The 23,325-nt window shown below is 31.3% G+C and overlaps 1 protein-coding gene across 2 annotated transcripts in view; it reads right to left on the minus strand.

Moving 5' to 3' along the window:
* Window positions 1-11,000: 11,000 nt before the first annotated feature.
* LOC145284295 (protein fantom-like) overlaps window positions 11,001-23,325 on the minus strand; it is a 123,801-nt gene continuing 111,476 nt past the window's right edge. For both annotated transcript variants that reach the window (XM_080133207.1, XM_080133165.1), the window contains exons 32-36: window positions 21,759-21,901; window positions 19,964-20,156; window positions 17,997-18,081; window positions 13,963-14,096; window positions 11,001-11,124 (exon numbers count right to left, since the gene is read on the minus strand). In XM_080133207.1, coding sequence (XP_079989333.1) covers window positions 11,021-11,124; window positions 13,963-14,096; window positions 17,997-18,081; window positions 19,964-20,156; window positions 21,759-21,901 — 659 coding nt within the window. In that variant the 3' untranslated portion in view covers window positions 11,001-11,020. The remainder of the gene's footprint in view (window positions 11,125-13,962; window positions 14,097-17,996; window positions 18,082-19,963; window positions 20,157-21,758; window positions 21,902-23,325) is intronic.

The raw sequence follows: 23,325 nt of genomic DNA on the forward strand, positions 1-23,325 counted from the left end.
TACCTTTCAAATTTTAGCATATATATATAACTACCTTTAACATTTTAGCATATATATAACTACCTTTCACATTTTAGCATATATATATAACTACCTTTCACATTTTAGCATATATATATATATATAACTACCTTTCACATTTTAGCATTTATATAACTACCTTTCACATTTTAGCATATATATAACTACCTTTCACATTTTAGCATATATATAACTACCTATCACATTTTAGCATATATATATAACTACCTTTCACATTTTAGCATATATATATAACTACCTTTCACATTTAAGCATATATATATAACTACCTTTCACATTTTAGCATATATATATAACTACATTTCACACTTTAGCATATATATAACTACCTTTCACACTTCAGCATATATATAGCTACCTTTCACACTTAAGCATATATATATAACTACCTTTCACATTTTAGCATATATATAACTACATTTCACACTTTAGCATATATATATAACTACCTTTCACACTTTAGCATATATATAGCTACCTTTCACACTTAAGCATATATATAGCTACCTTTCACACTTAAGCATATATATATAACTACCTTTCACACTTTAGCATATATATAACTACCTTTCACACTTTAGCATATATATAACTACCTTTCACATTTTAGCATATATATAACTACCTTTCACATTTTAGCATATATATAACTACCTTTCACATTTTAGCATATATATATATAACTACCTTTCACATTTTAGCATATATATAACTACCTTTCACATTTTAGCATATATATAACTACCTTTCACACTTTAGCATATACATAACTCATGTTCAGCTTAAACACTTTAGCATATATATAACTACCTTTCACATTTTAGCATATATATAACTACCGTTCACATTTTAGCATATATATAACTACCTTTCACATTTTAGCATATATATAACTACCTTTCACATTTTAGCATATATATATAACTACCTTTCACATTTTAGCATATATATATAACTACCTTTCACATTTTAGCATATATATAACTACCTTTCACACTTAAGCATATATATAACTACCTTTCACATTTTAGCATATATATAACTACCTTTCACATTTTTGCATATATATAACTACCTTTCACATTTTAGCATATATATAACTACCTTCCATACTTTAGCATATACATAACTCATGTTCAGCTTAAACACTTTAGCATATATATAACTACCTTTCACACTTTTGCATATATATAACTACCTTTCACACTTTAGCATATATATAATTACCTTTCACACTTTAGCATATACATAACTCATGTTCAGCTTAAACACTTTAGCATATATATAACTACCTTTCACATTTTAGCATATATATAACTACATTTCACATTTTAGCATATATATAACTACCTTTCACATTTTAGCATATATATAACTACCTTTCACACTTTAGCATATACATAACTTATGTTCAGCTTAAACACTTTAGCATATATATAACTACCTTTCACACTTTAGCATATATATAACTACCTTTCACATTTTAGCATATATATAACTACCTTTCACATTTTAGCATATATATAACTACCTTTAACATTTTAGCATATATATATATAACTACCTTTCACATTTTAGCATGTATATATATAACTACCTTTCACATTTTAGCATATATATAACTACCTTTAACATTTTAGCATATATATATATAACTACCTTTCACACTTTAGCATATACATAACTTATGTTCAGCTTAAACACTTTAGCATATATATAACTACCTTTCACACTTTAGCATATATATAACTACCTTTCACATTTTAGCATATATATAATTACCTTTCACATTTTAGCATATATATAACTACCTTTCAAATTTTAGCATATATATATAACTACCTTTAACATTTTAGCATATATATAACTACCTTTCACATTTTAGCATATATATAACTACCTTTAACATTTTAGCATATATATAACTACCTTTCACATTTTAGCATATATATATAACTACGTTTCACACTTTAGCATATACATAACTCATGTTCAGCTTAAACACTTTAGCATATATATAACTACCTTTCACATTTTAGCATATATATAACTACCGTTCACATTTTAGCATATATATAACTACCTTTCACATTTTAGCATATATATAACTACCTTTCACACTTTAGCATATATATATAACTACCTTTCACATTTTAGCATATATATATAACTACCTTTCACATTTTAGCATATATATAACTACCTTTCACACTTAAGCATATATATAACTACCTTTCACATTTTAGCATATATATAACTACCTTTCACATTTTAGCATATATATAACTACCTTTCACATTTTAGCATATATATAACTACCTTCCATACTTTAGCATATACATAACTCATGTTCAGCTTAAACACTTTAGCATATATATAACTACCTTTCACACTTTTGCATATATATAACTACCTTTCACACTTTAGCATATATATAATTACCTTTCACACTTTAGCATATACATAACTCATGTTCAGCTTAAACACTTTAGCATATATATAACTACCTTTCACATTTTAGCATATATATAACTACATTTCACATTTTAGCATATATATAACTACCTTTCACATTTTAGCATATATATAACTACCTTTCACACTTTAGCATATACATAACTTATGTTCAGCTTAAACACTTTAGCATATATATAACTACCTTTCACACTTTAGCATATATATAACTACCTTTCACATTTTAGCATATATATAACTACCTTTCACATTTTAGCATATATATAACTACCTTTCACATTTTAGCATATATATATATAACTACCTTTCACATTTTAGCATATATATATATAACTACCTTTCACATTTTAGCATATATATAACTACCTTTAACATTTTAGCATATATATATATAACTACCTTTCACACTTTAGCATATACATAACTTATGTTCAGCTTAAACACTTTAGCATATATATAACTACCTTTCACACTTTAGCATATATATAACTACCTTTCACATTTTAGCATATATATAATTACCTTTCACATTTTAGCATATATATAACTACCTTTCAAATTTTAGCATATATATATAACTACCTTTAACATTTTAGCATATATATAACTACCTTTCACATTTTAGCATATATATAACTACCTTTAACATTTTAGCATATATATAACTACCTTTCACATTTTAGCATATATATAACTACGTTTCACACTTTAGCATATACATAACTCATGTTCAGCTTAAACACTTTAGCATATATATAACTACCTTTCACATTTTAGCATATATATAACTACCTTTCACATTTTAGCATATATATAACTACCTTTCACATTTTAGCATATATATAACTACCTTCCACACTTTAGCATATACATAACTCATGTTCAGCTTAAACACTTTAGCATATATATAACTACCTTTCACACTTTAGCATGTATATAACTACCTTTCACATTTTAGCATATATATAACTACCTTTCACACTTTAGCATATACATAACTCATGCTCAGCTTAAACACTTTAGCATATATATAACTACCTTTCACATTTTAGCATATATATAACTACCTTTCACATTTTAGCATATATATAACTACCTTTCACATTTTAGCATATATATAACTACCTTTCACATTTTAGCATATATATATAACTACCTTTCACATTTTAGCATATATATATAACTACATTTCACACTTTAGCATATACATAACTACCTTTCACATTTTAGCATATATATAACTACCTTTCACATTTTAGCATATATATAACTACCTTTCACATTTTAGCATATACATAACTACCTTTCACATTTTAGCATATATATATAACTACCTTTCACATTTTAGCATATATATATAACTACCTTCCACACTTTAGCATATACATAACTACCTTTCACATTTTAGCATATATATAACTACCTTTCACACTTTAGCATATACATAACTCATGCTCAGCTTAAACACTTTAGCATATATATAACTACCTTTCACATTTTAGCATATATATAACTACCTTTCACATTTTAGCATATATATAACTACCTTTCACACTTTAGCATATACATAACTCATGCTCAGCTTAAACACTTCAGCATATATATAACTACCTTTCACACTTTAGCATGTATATAACTACCTTTCACATTTTAGCATATATATAACTACCTTTCACACTTTAGCATATACATAACTCATGCTCAGCTTAAACACTTTAGCATATATATAACTACCTTTCACACTTTAGCATGTATATAACTACCTTTCACATTTTAGCATATATATAACTACCTTTCACACTTTAGCATATACATAACTCATGCTCAGCTTAAACACTTTAGCATATATATAACTACCTTTCACACTTTAGCATGTATATAACTACCTTTCACACTTTAGCATATATATAACTACCTTTCACACTTTAGCATGTATATAACTACCTTTCACATTTTAGCATATATATAACTACCTTTCACATTTTAGCATATATATAACTACCTTTCACACTTTAGCATATACATAACTACCTTCCACACTTTAGCATATATATAACTACCTTTCACATTTTAGCATATATATAACTACCTTTCACACTTTAGCATATACATAACTCATGCTCAGCTTAAACACTTTAGCATATATATAACTACCTTTCACACTTTAGCATGTATATAACTACCTTTCACATTTTAGCATATATATAACTACCTTTCACACTTTAGCATATACATAACTCATGCTCAGCTTAAACACTTTAGCATATATATAACTACCTTTCACACTTTAGCATGTATATAACTACCTTTCACACTTTAGCATATATATAACTACCTTTCACACTTTAGCATGTATATAACTACCTTTCACATTTTAGCATATATATAACTACCTTTCACATTTTAGCATATATATAACTACCTTTCACACTTTAGCATATACATAACTACCTTTCACATTTTAGCATATATATAACTACCTTTCACACTTTAGCATATATATAACTCATGTTCAGCTTACAAGGCACATTGGAACTCATACATAAGGGGCTACTGTAAATTAGGGACCATGTTTATAGAGGCACTAAGTAGGGAGTTGAGCAGCAAGATGTCTGTTCAGATTAAATTTAATTTCTACAGAAATTTCTGTCAGAAAATCAGATAACAAGAAGGTAGTTCCAAAGTTTTGAAGTTTGAGTAAAGAAACTATTAGAGTAGAAGCATATATATAACTCATGCTCAGCTTAAACACTTTAGCATATATATATAACTCATGTTCAGCTTAAACACTTTAGCATATATATATGACTCATGTTCAGCTTAAACACTTTAGCATATATATAACGCATGCTCAGCTTAAACACTTTAGCATATATATAACTCATGCTCAGCTTAAACACTTTAGCATATATATAACTCATGCTCAGCTTAAACACTTTAGCATATATATAACTCATGCTCAGCTTAAACACTTTAGCATATATATAACTCATGCTCAGCTTAAACACTTTAGCATATATATAACTCATGCTCAGCTTAAACACTTTAGCATATATATAACTCATGCTCAGCTTAAACACTTTAGCATATATATAACTCATGCTCAGCTTAAACACTTTAGCATATATATAAATTATGTTCAGCTTAAACACTTTAGCATATATATAACTCATGTTCAGCTTAAACACTTTAGCATATATATAACTCATGCTCAGCTTAAACTCTTTAGCATATATATAACTCATGCTCAGTTTAAACACTTTAGCATATATATAACTCATGCTCAGCTTAAACAAGGCACATTGCAACTGATACATAAGGAGCTACTGTAAATTAGGGACCATGTTTATAGGGACACTAAGTAGGGAGTTGAGCAGCAAGATGTCTGTTCCCATTAAACTTATATTTCTACAGAAATTTCTGTCAGAAAATCAGATAACAAGAAGGTAGTTCCAAAGTTTTGCAGTTTGAGTAAAGAAACTATTAGAGTAGAAGACTTCCAGCATCGAGGAGACCGCTACAGTGAAGGGGTGGGATTTTGTTGCTTGTTGAGTTAGTCAGGAGTATTTACGTTGGGGAAGGCGGGGCACTAGTGCTACAAGTTCATCAGAGTACATTTCATTAAAATACTTGTAAATCAAGTACACGGATGCGACACTGGGAAAAGGGTTGGAGCTTGGTTGACAATGCAGGGGTCTATTAGATTGGATACTTTTGGGGAGGGGGCCTGTCCAAATTGATAGAAATGTTAAATGTAACTGCCAGCTCGTTCCATACTTGAAAATAACCCTACTCATTATATTAACTTAATATAATAAATTATTATTAACTTATTTTCTGTCTCTTATGATGTATTTGCTTCACTTATTTCATACATTAAAAATATTCCACTTATTAACTTTCTTTACTTCTCTGCTTTCTTCCCCCCCCCCACAACACCACTAATTCTTGAACGTAGAGCAGATGATCTTATATTAATTCTCTCTTGTTGGCATCCAGCCATAATGAAATGTTTGACTAGGACTTATTGCATTTCTAATATTTTTAGATCAAGATGGATTGTTTGGATTATTCAGACTATTGATCTCAGCTTCACAATGCTTCAGCTGATGTACCTATTTACTATGCCTCCCCACGGGAAGAACAGATACTACACTTTGATCTTGATCAAAAGGCCAAGAAGCTGATGTAACTTGCAACTTTCTTCAGAGAATCTTTCTATTGAATTTTGGAATCTGCACAGAATTTTGAATGGAAGTCTGTATTTACTCTACAATGGGTAGCATGGAAGTGTTCTTTCAGTCATGACCGAGTAGAAGTCTTACACAATTTGAAATTGACTTCTTAGTACCACCGAGGATTGAACCTTCAACCTCCAGAAAAGTGTCACAACTAAATTCTACTTAGTACTTTATGCTACATTAATGGTCGAGAGCACGCTACTCCCATAGATTAAATAAAGGGTTCTGTTTAAAATTCAGTAGAGATTCCCAAGTTTCATAGAAAGATTTCTGAGTTAGATAAGATACACGTGAAGAAGGTTGGAGGTTACATCAACCAAAACGTGAAAATGACATTCAAGATGAGAACAGTAAGTAAAAATAATCCAAATAATTTAAGACTTATTTCCTTCTGTTTCTTTACTTTTATTGACTTATTTATATATTATTTATATATTATTTATATATTATTTATATATCTATTATTTAGATTTTTTTATTTGTAATTAAGATCTCATCTTTTACATTATTTTTCACATTTCAGTCGATGTAACTTTCGACCTTCTTAAGGCGTATCTTGTTAAACTCGGAATCTGCATGGAATTTTAAACGGAACCTTTATTTAATTCACGAGGGTAGCTTGCTCTCGTTCCATCAGCCATGATCGGATACAGGTCCTAAGTAATTCACAATTGTATCTTCGCACACACTGCATTCACAATTGCGAATTACTTAAGACCCCCATCCAGTCATGGCTGATGGAACGAGAGCAAGCTACCTTCATGAATTAAACTAAGAATTCTATTCAAAAGATTCACAAGTTTGACAGAAAGATTCCAGAGTTAAACAAGATACACCTGAAGAAGGTTGGAGGTTACATCGGCAGAAACATCGTGAAAATGATGCTCCAGATGAGAACATAACACAAATAACCCACATTTTTTCTCTGCATATGCTTCTTCACATTTTCCACATACTTTTCTGAAAATATTGAATATTGTGTTGTTGACACTTTTATAGATGTTCCACATCCGTATTTAATTGAACATTCATATTTTTAATTTAATTTAAGGGTATAAAAATATTAACGACCAAGTATTCAATGAGCTAAAGAAATCTGCGATCCAAACATTATTGCATTTATTTAGCTATTCAATATACTTATTGTAATTATAATGCTCTATGTATTGAGCACTATGGCAATAATACCGGAAAGTATAATAAAGTGAAAAGAAAAGCAACCAAACCAAAATTTGATAACAAAATGACATGTATATCTATGTCTCTTATTACTACAAAGACCAAAAATAAATCGTTTCCGTTTTTTATTTTTGCTTAGTTTTTTTTTAATGAATTTTCAATTTAAGTATGTTATTTCGCTGTGTTGGCTATTATTTTTATATTTTTTCAAGGATTTTTTATTTTTCTAGAAAATAAATTATTGGGACTAGAATAAAGATTTCCTGAATTTCCTTAAGCAAATTAGAAGTTGTGGGTCTGAATTTAACAAAAATGGGAGCAACATTTTTTTATAATAAAACTAAATCAATAAAAAAAGTAATTTAAGATATTATTTATAAATAACTAAAATTATCATGAACCGTATGGACCTAATAAATTAGAAAATACTAAACCACATCAAACGTCTGAGAACAATTTTTTTTTAAATTCACCAAAAAATTCAGGTTTTTATTTGCAACATACAACTGTTTCAGTCTACCACCAAGATATAAGTTCAAAATTTATATAGCAGTGCTCCTAGAAACACAAAAAAAAAAAAATTACATTCCATTATATATTTTTTTTATTTTACAAGATATTTTTTCTTCACAATATGGTTGTTGATTTGCATCTTAATATCATGTACATCCAGTATGTGACCCAATGGGGACTGAGCGATGTCAAGAGACCTTGCTAGTTGATTAAGGAACAGCCTGTCGCCTAGGTGGTCTCATTGACACGAATTCAGAGAAATTTGCACGGCTGAATTGTAATGATGATGATGGTTGGATGTTGTTTTAAACAGAATACGTCTGTTTCTTGAAGGATAATCAAAATGATCTTCCCTCCCCCTTGCCGGGAATACCACAGTGCATGTTAACCCCAGAATAAGTCATAAAAATAATGCGAAAATTAACAGACGGACTGTGTTGACAGATCGCCGATAGAGATGTCTTGAGACATGGGAGGACGTGGCTGGGAGCAGGTTGGCATGGAGGAGCGCTGTCCACGAAGGTGCTGCGCTTTATAGTAGTGACCTAAATCAAGTTGCTGAGGATAAACGCAAGCACAGAAAGGACAGATTATCAACCAGACACACCCAACCCCACCCCACCACCACTACCTTTATCTGCCCAAATTGCACAAGACAAATTGGGTCTAGGATTGGGCTCTATGCTCACCTGAGGACCCACAGAAGCCACAACGGAGGACAGTCTTACTCGGACACGAGTGACCGCCGATGATGATGATGATGAGAGATGTCGTCCAGTGACAGAGGGAGAGACCACCCGAAGACCCACCCACGAGGTAGGTCTGTTGAGGCTAATTAAGCGTGACGTTTCAGATTCCTGGCATGAGAACGTTTATTTCCTCGCTGATGGGGCAGAGGAGGTGGGGGAGAGAAGATGAAAAAGGAGAATCTCTTCTTTCCTTGTCTTTTGCTTAAGATAAATGTAAGGGTCGCTTTTATTATTCTATTTTCTTTCTCTTCGGCAACCAAGCAAGCCCTTACTGCCCCCCCCCCCTCTGAACAAAGGTGTGGCTGCTGATTGGTTGACCGCCACTTGCGGGCATACTTGGAGAGGTGAGGGGGGTTACAGCTAGCGATTTTGATAAAACGAGGTGAGGAGAGGGAGAGATTCTTTTTGTGATACGTTCCAATACGCGTGTCTCTGTCAGCTGATCCTTCCCCGTAGACTGTCAGGAGAAAAAGAACAAAGTGCTTGGAAAAGGAAAGAAAACTGCCAGCTCTCTAAGTTGTATGACTAGGCCAGTGTGTAAGTACTATTTGTAAAGTCGAAGACAATAATCAATTCTATGTTAAGAAAAACTAATTAAGTTTTGACTTTCTTTTCTTTAATTGGAAACACCGTTGTGAATGCAATATATTTCTCTGATAGCTCAGGTGACGTTTGGAAGCTGATTTGAAAACGGAACCGGAGAGCGACCAACGGCAACAGAGACGAATTCGACCACTAGACGAAAACATGGGTGACGCCACAGGTATCGGCTACAGCTGCATCTTAACCCATAAGCCCGTGCACCTGAGCTGCCCTGTAGGGGTTACAAGTATAATTACAAATTTAGTTTGCTATCACGATATAAATTGTTCTTTTAACTACAGATGAATGTATGGACTAACCTTTGTGTTGATCTTCAACTTTTTCCCCTTTTTTCTAGACTTTTATTTATTCTTTTTAAGCCGTTATTTCATATTTATTTTTAAAGTTCCAAATTATGTTGTATGATGCTAATCTTGGACAAATTGCCATATTGGGTTAAAATAAAATAAAAGGATACCTCATATAATAAAAAAATATAAAATAAATGTGAAATGTAACACTGTTTTTTTTTTCCTGTCTGGAGGGCATCTTTTTTTAGGAGCACTGAAGATAGCCTCATCAAGAAATAAAATGGCTCATATATTTTGAATATTACAGATATCTTGGTGGAAGGTTGAAACAAATGTATGCTGCAAATAAATAATTGATTTTTGGTGATCTGTGATACCTTTGTTCCCTTACATTTGATGTGATTTCAATAATAATATTAGAATAGTTTATTATAGCTCAAGTACTACACTATGCGTTATTAAAATTATATTTGAAATATATTTTTCTATTCTATAAAATTACCATCTTGGATTTTCAAAGTTAGACCCATATAGCATTTAAGCTGACAAATCACACTTTGCTTCTGACTAGACAATTTTAATTGCTTATTGTTGTACATGTTATTGGTAATATAATAACCTACTTACCTACAAATTTATTTTTTAAAATAAATTCATCCAGTCCAACCGATTTAATATGAATATCACTGAAATATGTTTAAATAATCACCTAAAATTATAAATCAGCAAGGGAAATCATTCCTTTTTAATTGATTATTATATTGTCTACTTCTTAAATTAAAAAATGTTCAAATAAAAATTATAAACTAAAATGATTTCACTGCAATGACAGATGGATAAAACTAATTATAATCATAATGATGATTTGGTATCTGTTTTTTCTGTATAAATATACACGTATAACCAAATTGTAGTAGCAATTGATTTTTTATTCTCTGACGATTTCCTTGTCAACAGCTTGTAATGCAGCCAGACAAGTAATACTGACATTCAGTGAACCAATCACAAGGGTTTCATCTTCGATGTCATAAACTGAAAATAAAAAAATAAAAAATTATAAGTAATTGTTACAAAATTTTTGGCATAATACTGATAATAATTCATAGCCAAGATTGATAAGAACGAACCAATCAGGTATCAGAATCACTATATACAATATACTGACTCTTAGTGAATTTTTTTGTTTATAGTTTTTCATCTTAACATGAGAAAGGAACTACACTTTGCTGAGTCTGACTGGATTAGTACTACCATTCTTTACCTGGAATTCTTTACAATTCAAGGCTTCTCTGACTGGATTGATACTGCCAAATTCTGCTTGACACAATTATATCTAATATTCGCAATTGGTTCATTTATTTTTGTCTATAGTAGTTATTTTTTTACTATCCCCTTTGGGCCACTTTTTTTTACAAGAATGGCTCTCCACACTTTGCAGTCCCGTATACTCATAAATTAAAGTTATTTTTCTATAATTTTGTAGATTTCTCAGGTCATATTTTAGCACAAAAGTGCTCACATTCACCCTAGCTAGTAAATAATTTTAAACTAACAAAGTCAGTTACAAACTTTCATTTCTTCTTCTTCCTGCTGATTAGCTGCAGACGACAGGATGTCACAAACATCTTCATGTCTTAGAGGAAATAAATCTCAGTTGTTGTAGGATTTTGAAGTGATTGTTTGAATTCAAGTTTTCATGTGTTATACATTATTACTACTGCACCTCTGTATTCATGTTGCCTATATACAATATACTGACTCTTAGTGGACTTTTTATTTATAGCTTTTTATGTTGACATTAGAAAGGAACTATACTTTGTTGAGCCTAACAGGATTAATACTACCATTTTTTAGCTGGAACTCTTTACAATTTAAAGCTTCTCTGAGTGGACTGATACTGCCAAATTTTGCTTGAAGCAATTATATTTAATATTCACAATTGGATTATTTTCATTTCTCTACGATATTTCTTTCTTTTGTCATCTCAGTTTTGGATCAATTTTTTATTACAAGATGTAAAAATAATCAGATTGTGTTTCTTAATAAATTGAATAATAATAATAATAATAATAATCATCATCATCATCAGACTTAAAAATAATAATGAAATCATTGTATACTGTGCTCTGGAAATGCACCACAACTCATCAAAAGCGCACATGTAGTACATCAAATGATGCTAAATTGTCAAGGAAAAAAACAATATATGGGTTATGATACACACGTGTGCAAGTGTATGGAAGGAGGACATCAGGTGTAGTTTCGGTAAATTTTGGGAAGTTTTAAAGGATGCAGTGTCTTGGCTGCCAGCAACTCATGCAGGCAGTTTTGTTGTTGGTTTCAGCAATTTCGAAAGTGAAAAAACGATTACATGCTGAAAATCCCTAATACAAAACCACTTATAAAATTTTATCCAAAAATCTATAAGTAACAGTATCATTAGGATAATGATAATTTTAATAATTAATTTAATATAATAATAATAAATTATTATAATCAGGATAATTAAATAAAGCATATACATTATTATAAGCAAAAAGTTAGATAATTATAAGATATGACATAATCCTAGATTTAGACAAATCATATATTTTTAAAAATTATTTATTATATAAATAGAATAGGGACTTAAAGAGAGAATATATATATATAGGAAACACACAAATTCAAAAATTTAAAATTTTAAATTAAGTTAAAATTAATGTAAAAATTATTTTAAAAAAACTTTACTTGTCTTTGATGTCTTATTTAACCCTAGATATTAAATTTTCAATAAGCTAAATAAAATATAACTATATCAATATATATAAAGAAACTGACACAAAAATTATAGGGAATACAATTTATGAAAAAATATTGAAAGAAAAAAAGTAATATACACGGCATAATCATGTTGATAGTTCCCACTAGATCACCAATGTTAAGCAATGATGAGCCTGGTAAAGTGGGTGACCATGTGAGAATACCAAGTGCTGTATGTGCTCTCCATTTATTTTGACATTGTTTCCAGTCATTCTAAACTTCTCCTTGCCATTGGTAGCAGGCAGTGCCGACTCAGGAAAGGAATAGTTGAGATTGCCCAATCCTAGTCACACTACTGCATGCGCACAGGTACTCTTACATGAAAGTATTGTCATTCAAGATTGCACAGAGTCGATCACATATTACTTGAAAATGGATAATGGCATAAAAATGATTGGTAGCTTTATGACATCATTTGCCTTTCACACAAATGTACAAGATCATTAGTTTCGATAAACATTGAAACAATCTGGCCCATTTTTCTCTTGTTTCACACTTTTATTAAATATTTATACTATTTTGTGTTTAACAGCAAAATTACTGTTGTATATTTAGGTGGTGTTGAAGGACAAGAATGACTCAAATGAACCAGTGCTAACAGAATTAAGCTGGTCAAAAAACAAAATCAAATAAAAGAAAAAATCCAACAATTATATAGATTGATGTTAGACAATACAATAAAAAAATTTTAGAAACAGTTTTATGTTTCTTTGTTTTTTTGTTTTTTTTCTAATCTTATTAAACGAAGAACAAGATTTTACTTTATTTCTGTTCTCATAGTTTCCGGTCCAGGTTGTCACCATTTTTTGTTTTTGATGAAAAAAGTATTAAACTATTTTTTTTTCCTTATTACTACATAATAATACATTAATTTTAACTCTGAAATATTCCTCGTTCAATATTTTAAAAAAAATCATAATAAAACCATTTTAATGAACTATACAAAACTTTTTTTTATCATATTATGTTATCTGACATTAATCTACACAATTTCCAAAAATCATGCATAGAAGATTATTCAACTTCTTTCAAAGAAGTTTGAAAATATGATAAAAAAAAAAAACTTACTGACAATAGGTTCATCTTTCAAATCTTTTTTATTGCGAATAATATCCAAGAGGCTAACATAAGCCACACCAATCTCTTCACATTCTTCTCCTTGTGATTCTTGTTCAGGCTCACTCACAATGGTAAAACGAATCCTTCAAGAAAACAAATGAAAATATATTAAAATAGAAAGAAAAAACACAAATAATGAAGAAATTCTCAATACTGGTCAATCTTTTGAATGAGACAAAATCGACTTTTGTCTACGCAGATTTTTTTTTGATATTTTTTATTTACAAGAAGGTCACCACTTATCAAGGCCCGGAAGCCACTGAGAGATAAGGGTTATTGTGTGTACAGTACGTTAGTATTGGAGATTTAATAAAGTGTCTTACTTAAGCGGGGCGGTTCATCAGGAATTTGTTCATGTTGGACTTGAAGACATCCAAGTTGTAGTCAGGTGGGAAACAGGCAAACGGAACAGAGTTCCATAGGCATGCACTTCTAAGAAAGAAGCTTTGTTCATGGAATCTACGTTTTGGTTTTGGCACAGATAAAGAGTGGGGAAAATTTTTGACAGTGGTTTCAGCCAAATGGATGTTTATCGTGAAAGATTGGCGAGGGGGGGGGCGAGAGATTGGAGCTCAGACGAGCACTTGCCATGGAAGTAACGATAAAACAAAGACAGGCTCATAACGTCTCTCCTGTGGGTGAGAGGTTGCAGGGAAGAGAAAAGGGCATCCCCCACTAAGCCACAAAGTCCATTTTGTACTCTGTCAAGGCAGGATAGGCTGTTTTTTGCCCAGATGTAGCAGCAGTACTCCATCCTTGGACGTACTTGGCTTTTATATAGATAGAGAATTGCATCAGCAGTGAGATATCTTCTGGAGTGGTAGAAGGATCCTACTATTTTTCCAGCTACCTTGGCAACTGACTTGATGTACGTGTTCCATTTCAGGTCAGGAGTAAAGGTCAAGCCCAGAAGCTTATCAAAACATGGAGCTTCCCCTAGACGAGAGCCACCCATTTCAATTGATGCCAGATGGGGATCAGAGCGTTGATAATGTAAAGATAGGAGCTTGGTTTTAGATGCATTAAAAGTGACCAGCCACCTCTTCTTTCACTAAACGCAGATTCCATGAACAAAGCTTCTTTCTTCAAACTGCACGCCTGCAGTTCGTCTTAGTCGAATGTGAACAAGCTCTTGATGAGTCATCTCCTTAAGTAATCCAATTTACCAAATGTCCATTACTAATGATGACTACGATATTGTCTCATTGACTACTGTACACTTATTAACTCTTATCCTTGAGTGGCCTCCAGGCCTTGATAAGTAGTGACTCTTTTGTAAAAAAAAAAATCACTTGTTTTCATCTTTTTTCTCTCTAGTTTTATTTGCTCATCAGCTCCCACTCGCGTGCGATCAGCGAATTGGGATTCTGCTGTTTGTCTATCTTCCTTATTAATATTTATGAGTAACATGACTTCCTAATCTATAGTGGAAAAGATGCAAACAGTGTTCACAGAAAAGATTAGGAAGGATAAGGTTGTTCATGATACTTTTGTTTCCTTCGTCTTGCCTCTTCATTTTCCCTTTTTTCTCATCAGAGTTCATGATGTCTTGGCCTGCTGTTCTATGTTGCTTAAGGCTAGAGTGCACTTTAACTGTTTTTTTTTTTAGTGCATATTGGGAGCTGTTGGCACACTTGCCATAGATCACTTTCTTGGTAAGCCATGAATCCATTCTGTAGACGTGGTCTGCCCAGCAGAGCTGCTTTGTCTCAAGCCTCAGTGACAAGCATCAAGACCACTATCATACACTATTTCTCTGTCTGTTTATGAAAATTTTAAAGTAAAAAATAACAGAAAGAAAGAATAAAAACATTAGAATTGTTTGTTATCATCAGATTCAAGTTTAACATTCTTCTTACATGCTCGCATATTTCAGACAAAGGATAAAGAGAGTTTCTTATATATATATATATATACATACATACAAAGTTTCATATATATATATATATATATATATGTACAAAGCCACAATTCTCCCATGCATGGAATATTGTTGTCACATCTGAGCTGGTACATCTACCATTAGTTTTTCATTCTTATACAGAGTCTAAAAAAAAAAGTCTCAAATCTAATGGTTCCCACACTATCAACCAATCTCCAATCTCTGTCCCATCACTGCAATGTTACATCCCTGTGCCTGTTTTACAAGTACTTTAATGCAATGTGCTCTGATAAACTCCTGACATTTGTGCCCCTTTAATGGACATATTTCCGACTAACCCGACAAGCAACAAAATCTCACCCCTTCACTGTAGAGGTTTCTAGATGCCAGAAAGCCTTCTACTTTAATAGTTTCTTTCCTCGGACTGCCAGACTTTGAAATCTCATCTGTTTCCTGCTTCCCTAACTGTACTAACTGGCAGAAGTTTGAATGTACTGTAAATAGACATTTTGTTGCTCAACTTCCCTAGTCCTCTGTTAAACACAATCCCAAATAGTTGCTTCTTACATCTAAGCTTGTCTTGTTTAGGGTAAAATAAAGTTTACTTTCCCTCCCAGTGCACGTGATCTCCTGACCTTTCAATTAACAGCTATACATGAGAACTGTAGCACCATTATAAAGAGAATATCACGACAACTAGTAATATTATTTCATTCAACAATTAAAGAAAGAAAGAATAAGAGAAAGGATATAGTGAGCAGAAAGTAACTAATTTCGGATGTTGTATTTTTATTATTTTTTATACTCAATTGGCTTTGCAAACTTACTTTTTCCTGATTCAAATAATCTAACCAGAGCTCAGTGGGTGACCCAGTAAGTCACTTTTTTTTATATAATCAAATATACCCCTCTCACTCTTTCAATGATGTCCAGCGAGTGAAATCATCAAATTCAGCCGTTCTGGGTCCCAGTTGATCCTTTATGTTCAACAGTCAAGGCCCTGGGTGCTGAAAGGTCCTATCCAGCAAACTACCACTTCCGCATATAGTAAGAAGATCAAAAAGGCAAATTGTTTGGCACTTGCCGTCAAGGCTGTATTACTGGGGAGCAAAGGTTATTTAAGCCAATAGAAGAAAGAATAACACTTCAATAACTGGTCTTTTTGGATAATGCAACAATAATTATTTGTAGAAAAAAAAAATTATACACTGATTTTTCACAAATCTCAAATTAGGTCTTTAATATTCGTGTCTGACCAGCACCCCCTTGTAAAATTTTCAAGTTTAGTGATCAACCCTGAGTCAACAGAATTCAATTCATAATTCTCAAGCATAGTTTGCAATGTTTACTGGTCCTAACATGCGAGGATCCGCCCTTTTCTCCTCCTTCATCTATTCTTCCACCTCTTCCTACTACCATAACAGAGGCTTTCTGCCACCATTTGAGCCAACCCCCCAAATCATAATTCTCTTTCATTTAATTTGTTATTAGTTTCAATCACAGAAAAATCAGTTATCGGTAGATATTTTAACAATGTGCATGTGTATGTGGTCCTTTCAGTTTTTCTGATAAGCAATTCTCAAGAACTTGACATATTTTGGAAAACCTGGTCAATGGTGTTTTGTTCTTGATATCAGTCAAGTTCATAATTTGGTTTATGATAACAACAATAACAGGCAGCCAAATCTTTTGAGATGTCAAAAGACCACCCTGCCTGAAGGAGCTTGATATAACCTGAACAAGAGCCATTATTCAGTTAACACAAATCCTCGAAAAGTGATTTTACTACCAAATCAATTTTCATTTCCCAAATCTTTGGCAAAGTTAATTTATTGCCAAATTCCATTTGAGTTTATGGCCTAGAAAATACCTCAAAGTTTTTTTAAAAAATCCAGCATATTTATTATCAATGCCTTTTTTTTTACAACTTCTACGAGTAATTAGCAGTTTCTGCCCTATTTTTTCCTTCCTTTTCTATTTCTGTCTGAATCTCAAGGTTTGTCTCAGTAGTATATCAACCTTTTTCTTTTAACCCACGAATATTGTCCCAAAATAAAAACCATCTTCTTCTGTATAGACTGAAGAAAACAAAACCACTTACCTTCCTTTATCTGGATCATTTGGTAATAACATACTGGCTAAAAACTGGCGCTTGTCATAATTGTTTTGATAATCAACATGAAAACCTTTAAATAAAGAATACCACATTGCATTGATTAAATGAGAAATCTAAGAGTATCTAAAGAAATATTTCAAATAATACAAGAAGTACTACAAAAGATACAATGAGTATTTCAAATTATACAAGGCGTATTTAGTGAAAGAAAAAACAAAACAAGATTTTAATATCATGTAAAAAAGATAAAGATTCTTATAAAAAAGATTAGGATTTAAATAAATCAATGTTTATTTATTTTAAAAATCTGCATTTTGACTGGTATTTAAACAGTTATAATATTCAAATTTCAATGTATTCAAACAGTGGAAATACTTTCACTCATAACTCCCACGTGCATACCCAACCAATAAATCATCGGAATCAGACATAAAAAGCTCAATCTTCGATAAGAAGAAAAGAGCGCACATAAGTGATGATATGCTGCATAAAAAAAAATGAAATAAAATAAAAAATATTGTTGGTATTTTCTGGAATATTCTTTAAAAAAAAAAAAAAAAAAGATATGCATAAAAAATTAGAATTTAAATAAGTTATAATATTCAAATTTCAATGTATTCAAACAATGGAAATATTTTTACTCATAAAACGAGATTGTATTATTCAGAATATTCAGACATTTCATTTTTTATGTTATTTTCATGTTTCAATTGACGTAAATAATCTTCAGGTTTTTTGAACTTGGAAATCTTTTAGTCAAATTTAGAAATCATTATGTCAAACTCAGGGACCTGGATAAAATTTAAAACTGAATTCTTTATGTAATTCATATGGGGCAATTATTCTTGTTCCATTAGCCATAATTAGGTATAAATGTTAATTTTTCAGGACCATATGAATTTCAAACACCCCAAAATAAGCAACAACCAAAATGACACTTTTTTCAGTAACACTAAATTTTTTAACTTTTATTTCTGGTTTAATAAATAAAGGTTGCTGGAAAAATGGTAGAACCGTTCTACCGCTCCAGTAGATATCTCACTGTTGATGCAATTCTCTACCTGTATAAGAACCAAGTATGTCCAAGGATGGAGTACTGTTGCCACATCTGGACAGGAGCTGCGAGAACCAGCTTATCCTGCCTTGACAGAGTTCAAAATAGACTTTGTAAACTAGTGGGGGGGGGGTCCTTTTCTCTTTTCTGCAACCTCTTTCCCATAGAAGAGACATTGTGAGCCTGTCCCTACTTTATTGTTATTTACATGGCAAGTGTTCGTCTGAGCTCCAATCTATGATTCCCCCTTGCCTGACTTTCATTAAAAACACTCATCTAGCTGAAACCACTGTTAATAATTTTCCCCACTCTTTATCTGTGCCTAAACCTAAATGTAGATTCCATGAACAAAGTTTCTTTCTTAGAACTGCATGCCTGCAGAACTCTTTTCCATTTTCCTGCTTTCCAACTGACTACAATATGGTTGTCTTCAAGTCCAACTTGAACAAGTTCTTGATCAGCCGTCCCTTTAAGTAATCCAAATAACCAAATTTCTACTACTAACGGTTACTACGATATTTTCCCATTGACTTCTGAACACTCATTAACTCTTATCCTCGAGTGGTTTCTGGACCTTGATAAGTAGTGACTCCTTTGTAAATTATTATTTTTTTTAAATCGTAAGCAGAACAATACGCACTTTCATAATTTTTCCGTTGGCAGCTGCTCAACCAGTTGGTATTTACAACTTAACGAACCAATAATATTCTTTTGAGGAGGAACACAGATTCACTCAAATTCATTACATTAACTGCTTTGTAAAGTTCAGCAGAAACGGTCACTCAAGCAACTCATACACAAATCAGTTATGATAACAGTGAAAGTTTAGTGAGTAAAAATGCAGTATCTTAAAAGATAAAAAAATTCTAAAGAATTCTCTGAAACTAAACATACTTACACTTGTAGAAATTGTAATAAACTTGCTGACCATTTTTCGGTTTGGGGAGAGAATAAGGAGTTTCCAGTTGTTCAGGTGGATAATTAAGGAATCGGTATTCAACGTAAAGTTGCTTCACATTCTCATCTTTAACCGGTTTTGAATCGATTTCCAAGGTCAGATGTGATATAACAACAGTTACTGTGTCATCATCCTGTCAATAAATAAACTTAGTAATTACAGATTCTGCTTAGCACTAAGATAATTCATTCCTCTTACTTTCAAATGTAGTCTTAACTTTAATGAAACACTAAATGAACTGTGACCAATAAGGTCTGTATTTGTTTTATATATATATATATATATATATATATATATATATATATATATAATTATTATTATTATTATAATTTCTTAGCTTTGACATTGAAATCTTAAAAAAAAATTAACCAATGTCAAAGAATTTCACAAAGTCATAATAGATTTGGATTTCATAATAGACCCTCTCTCTTCCCCTCTATCTCTGACTTAATTACATCATTCCATATGGAAGTGCGCATGATGGCAAACAACATAACTCTGCATCTCAATGATTTGTCTAGTAAATCATGGAAATAAGATTGCAACGTGATATATATATATTCCAGACAATATTGGTACCATTGATTTCAAATTCAAACAATGAAAACTTATAATCGGTCCCTTTCATTGGACTCTCTTCAACCTCTGTTTATAAATAAAGGTACACATGAGGCCACTAAAGGAGACCAGTTATAAGTCCCTTTTGTTTGAATTTGAAACCAATGGTTCTAATGGTATTCTAATCTTCTGTAAAACACATATAAATAAATATTACATTCTGCTGGATCCCCCTCCCTTCAATAAACTATATATTTTTTTTCTTTTCTTAATAAAAATAATTTATTTTTAATTTTATTGTTTTTCTGAACAATCATAAGGAGAAGAAAAAAAAACAATCAGAATCTTTTTGTCGCATTTTAAATTATGAATTTTAAGAATAAAATGACATTGAATCAAGTGTATTACAACTTTGCTATCAATTTCTTTTAAAATTAGTTAAAGTATATAGCTTGAACTTCTATTTTTCTTGTAAGTTTGAAATTCAATTCATTTTGAAAATCTAATTTTTAATTTTAAATAATATTAACATACTAGAAAAAGTAAAATAAAAAAAAAAGTTTTGGTAGGTGGAGAGGATTGAACCCGGAATGTTGAGGTGAAAAACTTGATAAGTTACCACTTGCCCACGAAAGGAAAGTAACTGAAACAAATTTCAATTTAATGTTTTAAACGCACAAGTGGCAGGTGTGCGGAAAACTTAATTAGGTCAAAGGAAATTAAATTCTGCATTTAATTTTAACTGCGGGGTAGTTCTTTTTGGGTTTTTTTTTTTATCCAACTTTGTCTGGTTTTGTTTCCTCAACGTGTTGGGGAAAACCAGCTCCCCTTTATTGGGGGAGTGTGCAAATGAAAGCAATTGTTTGATATGACGGTTTTCACCGAAATTGACCAAATGTCCATTGCTTTCTAAACGCTCCCGGCCCCGTAGGTCGAGAACTGCACCTTAATTGCACATCAGTTTCGCTTTTATACAAAAAAGCCGAATCAACACGAGAGGGGCCGAAATAACAAGAATTGTGTAAAAGTCGACGTAAATAAATCTAGACACGATGCATGTTCACAAATTATAGATATTATTACGAACATGCAATAAAAACTTTTCCAAATTAATATTTTTATTTTGTTTCTTTGGGAGTTTTCCTCTTACAAAAAAAAAAGATCTTTTATTATTTACCTTATCCTTTGGAATTGAAGATTTTGAATAATCTTTACCATTTGGAATAATTAAACCTTCGCTATCGGAATCTTCATTTTTAGCAATTTCGTTTTGCGCTTCTGATTCATGCAGAGATTCTTCAATTATTGATTCTTCAATATCTGTGAGACAAAAAAAGACATCAAACTCAATAACAGGCATTATCAATAAATTCTATTTAATATATGATTGAAGAGATAAAACTAAAGAAGCAGCACATATGTTGGGTGACAATGACTTACAAAGCAGATCTAGTATAGAATCTATGATATTCTGTGTGTTTCTTTCTTAGTTCATATGTTATACTTTCAAAAGGGCTAAATAAAATTTTTAAAGGCCTCAAAAAAGACAAATTCGCAAAATTTGAAGGCCAATCTGGCAACCTGGACAAGAATATAGGAATGACTTCCCTTTGATGCAGTCTCATTTTTTTAATTTCATTAAAATAATATATGATCATTCTTGTAATGGTGGGAGAAAGAAACTTGCAATTTCAATGTGCAGCAGTTCTTCAAAGAAAGAAGTCAGGGAAGTGTTACAGGGACCATTCAAAAGAAGAGATGTTGCGAGTTTGTCTCTGCTTTATCGTTATTTTCATGGCAGGTGCTCAGCTGAGCTCCATTCTATGGTCCCCCCTCGCCAAACTTTCACAAGAAACACCCGTCTAGCAGAAAACACTATCACTAGTTTCCTCCACTCTTTATCTGTGCCTAAACCTAAGCGTAGATTCCATGAGCAAAGCTTCTTTCTTAGAACTGCACGCCTATGGAATTGTTTCCGTTTTTCTGCTTTCCAGCTGATTATAATATGGTTGTCTTCAAGTCTAACGTAAACAAGTTTTTGATGAGCCGTTTCATATAAGTTAACAAATTTACCGAATCTCCATTACTAACGGTTAATATATTGTCCAATTTCTACTTTATACTCTTTAACCCTTATCCTCGAGTGGCCTCTTGGCCTTGATAAGTGGTGATGCCTATGTAAAAAAAAAAAAATTAAAAAAAAAAACAGGGTAAAAATATAAGAATATTATCTGCCAAGAAGTGCTGGACTGAAGGAGTACATTAAAGATTGTGATTTTATATGTAGCATAATATTACTTTCTGAGTATCTATTAGTACTTATTAATTTATTTCATTTGGGTTAGTTTTATATTTGGTTATAGTCAGCTAACATACTTCCTAACTTCCTGCGTGGCTCCTACTAGAAACAGTGTCAAGGCAAATTAGTTCCTTCACTTTTATTGTTCTTCAGTATTTCTATTGTGAAGCGATTTATTGAAATAAAATAGAAGGGCATTACTGAAAAGCATGCAATAAAAATTTACAAAATCATAAAAAGATAAAAATACCACAATTAGTCTTTATTTGCACTTTTTATAACAAAATTAAAAAATAAGTTTTTATTCTATTTGAAATTTTATAAGAAATATATAATTATAAAATAATTAAAACATGTTTCTTTTAAATTAAAAAAATTTTTTTTTTCATTTGAATTTATATAATAAATATGTTTATGAAAGTATAAAAATAAAATTATTGAAATC

The sequence above is a fragment of the Euprymna scolopes genome, chromosome 1 (genome assembly GCF_053919585.1).
Source record: "Euprymna scolopes isolate OS-2025 chromosome 1, ASM5391958v1, whole genome shotgun sequence".
Lineage (NCBI taxonomy): Eukaryota > Metazoa > Mollusca > Cephalopoda > Sepiida > Sepiolidae > Euprymna > Euprymna scolopes.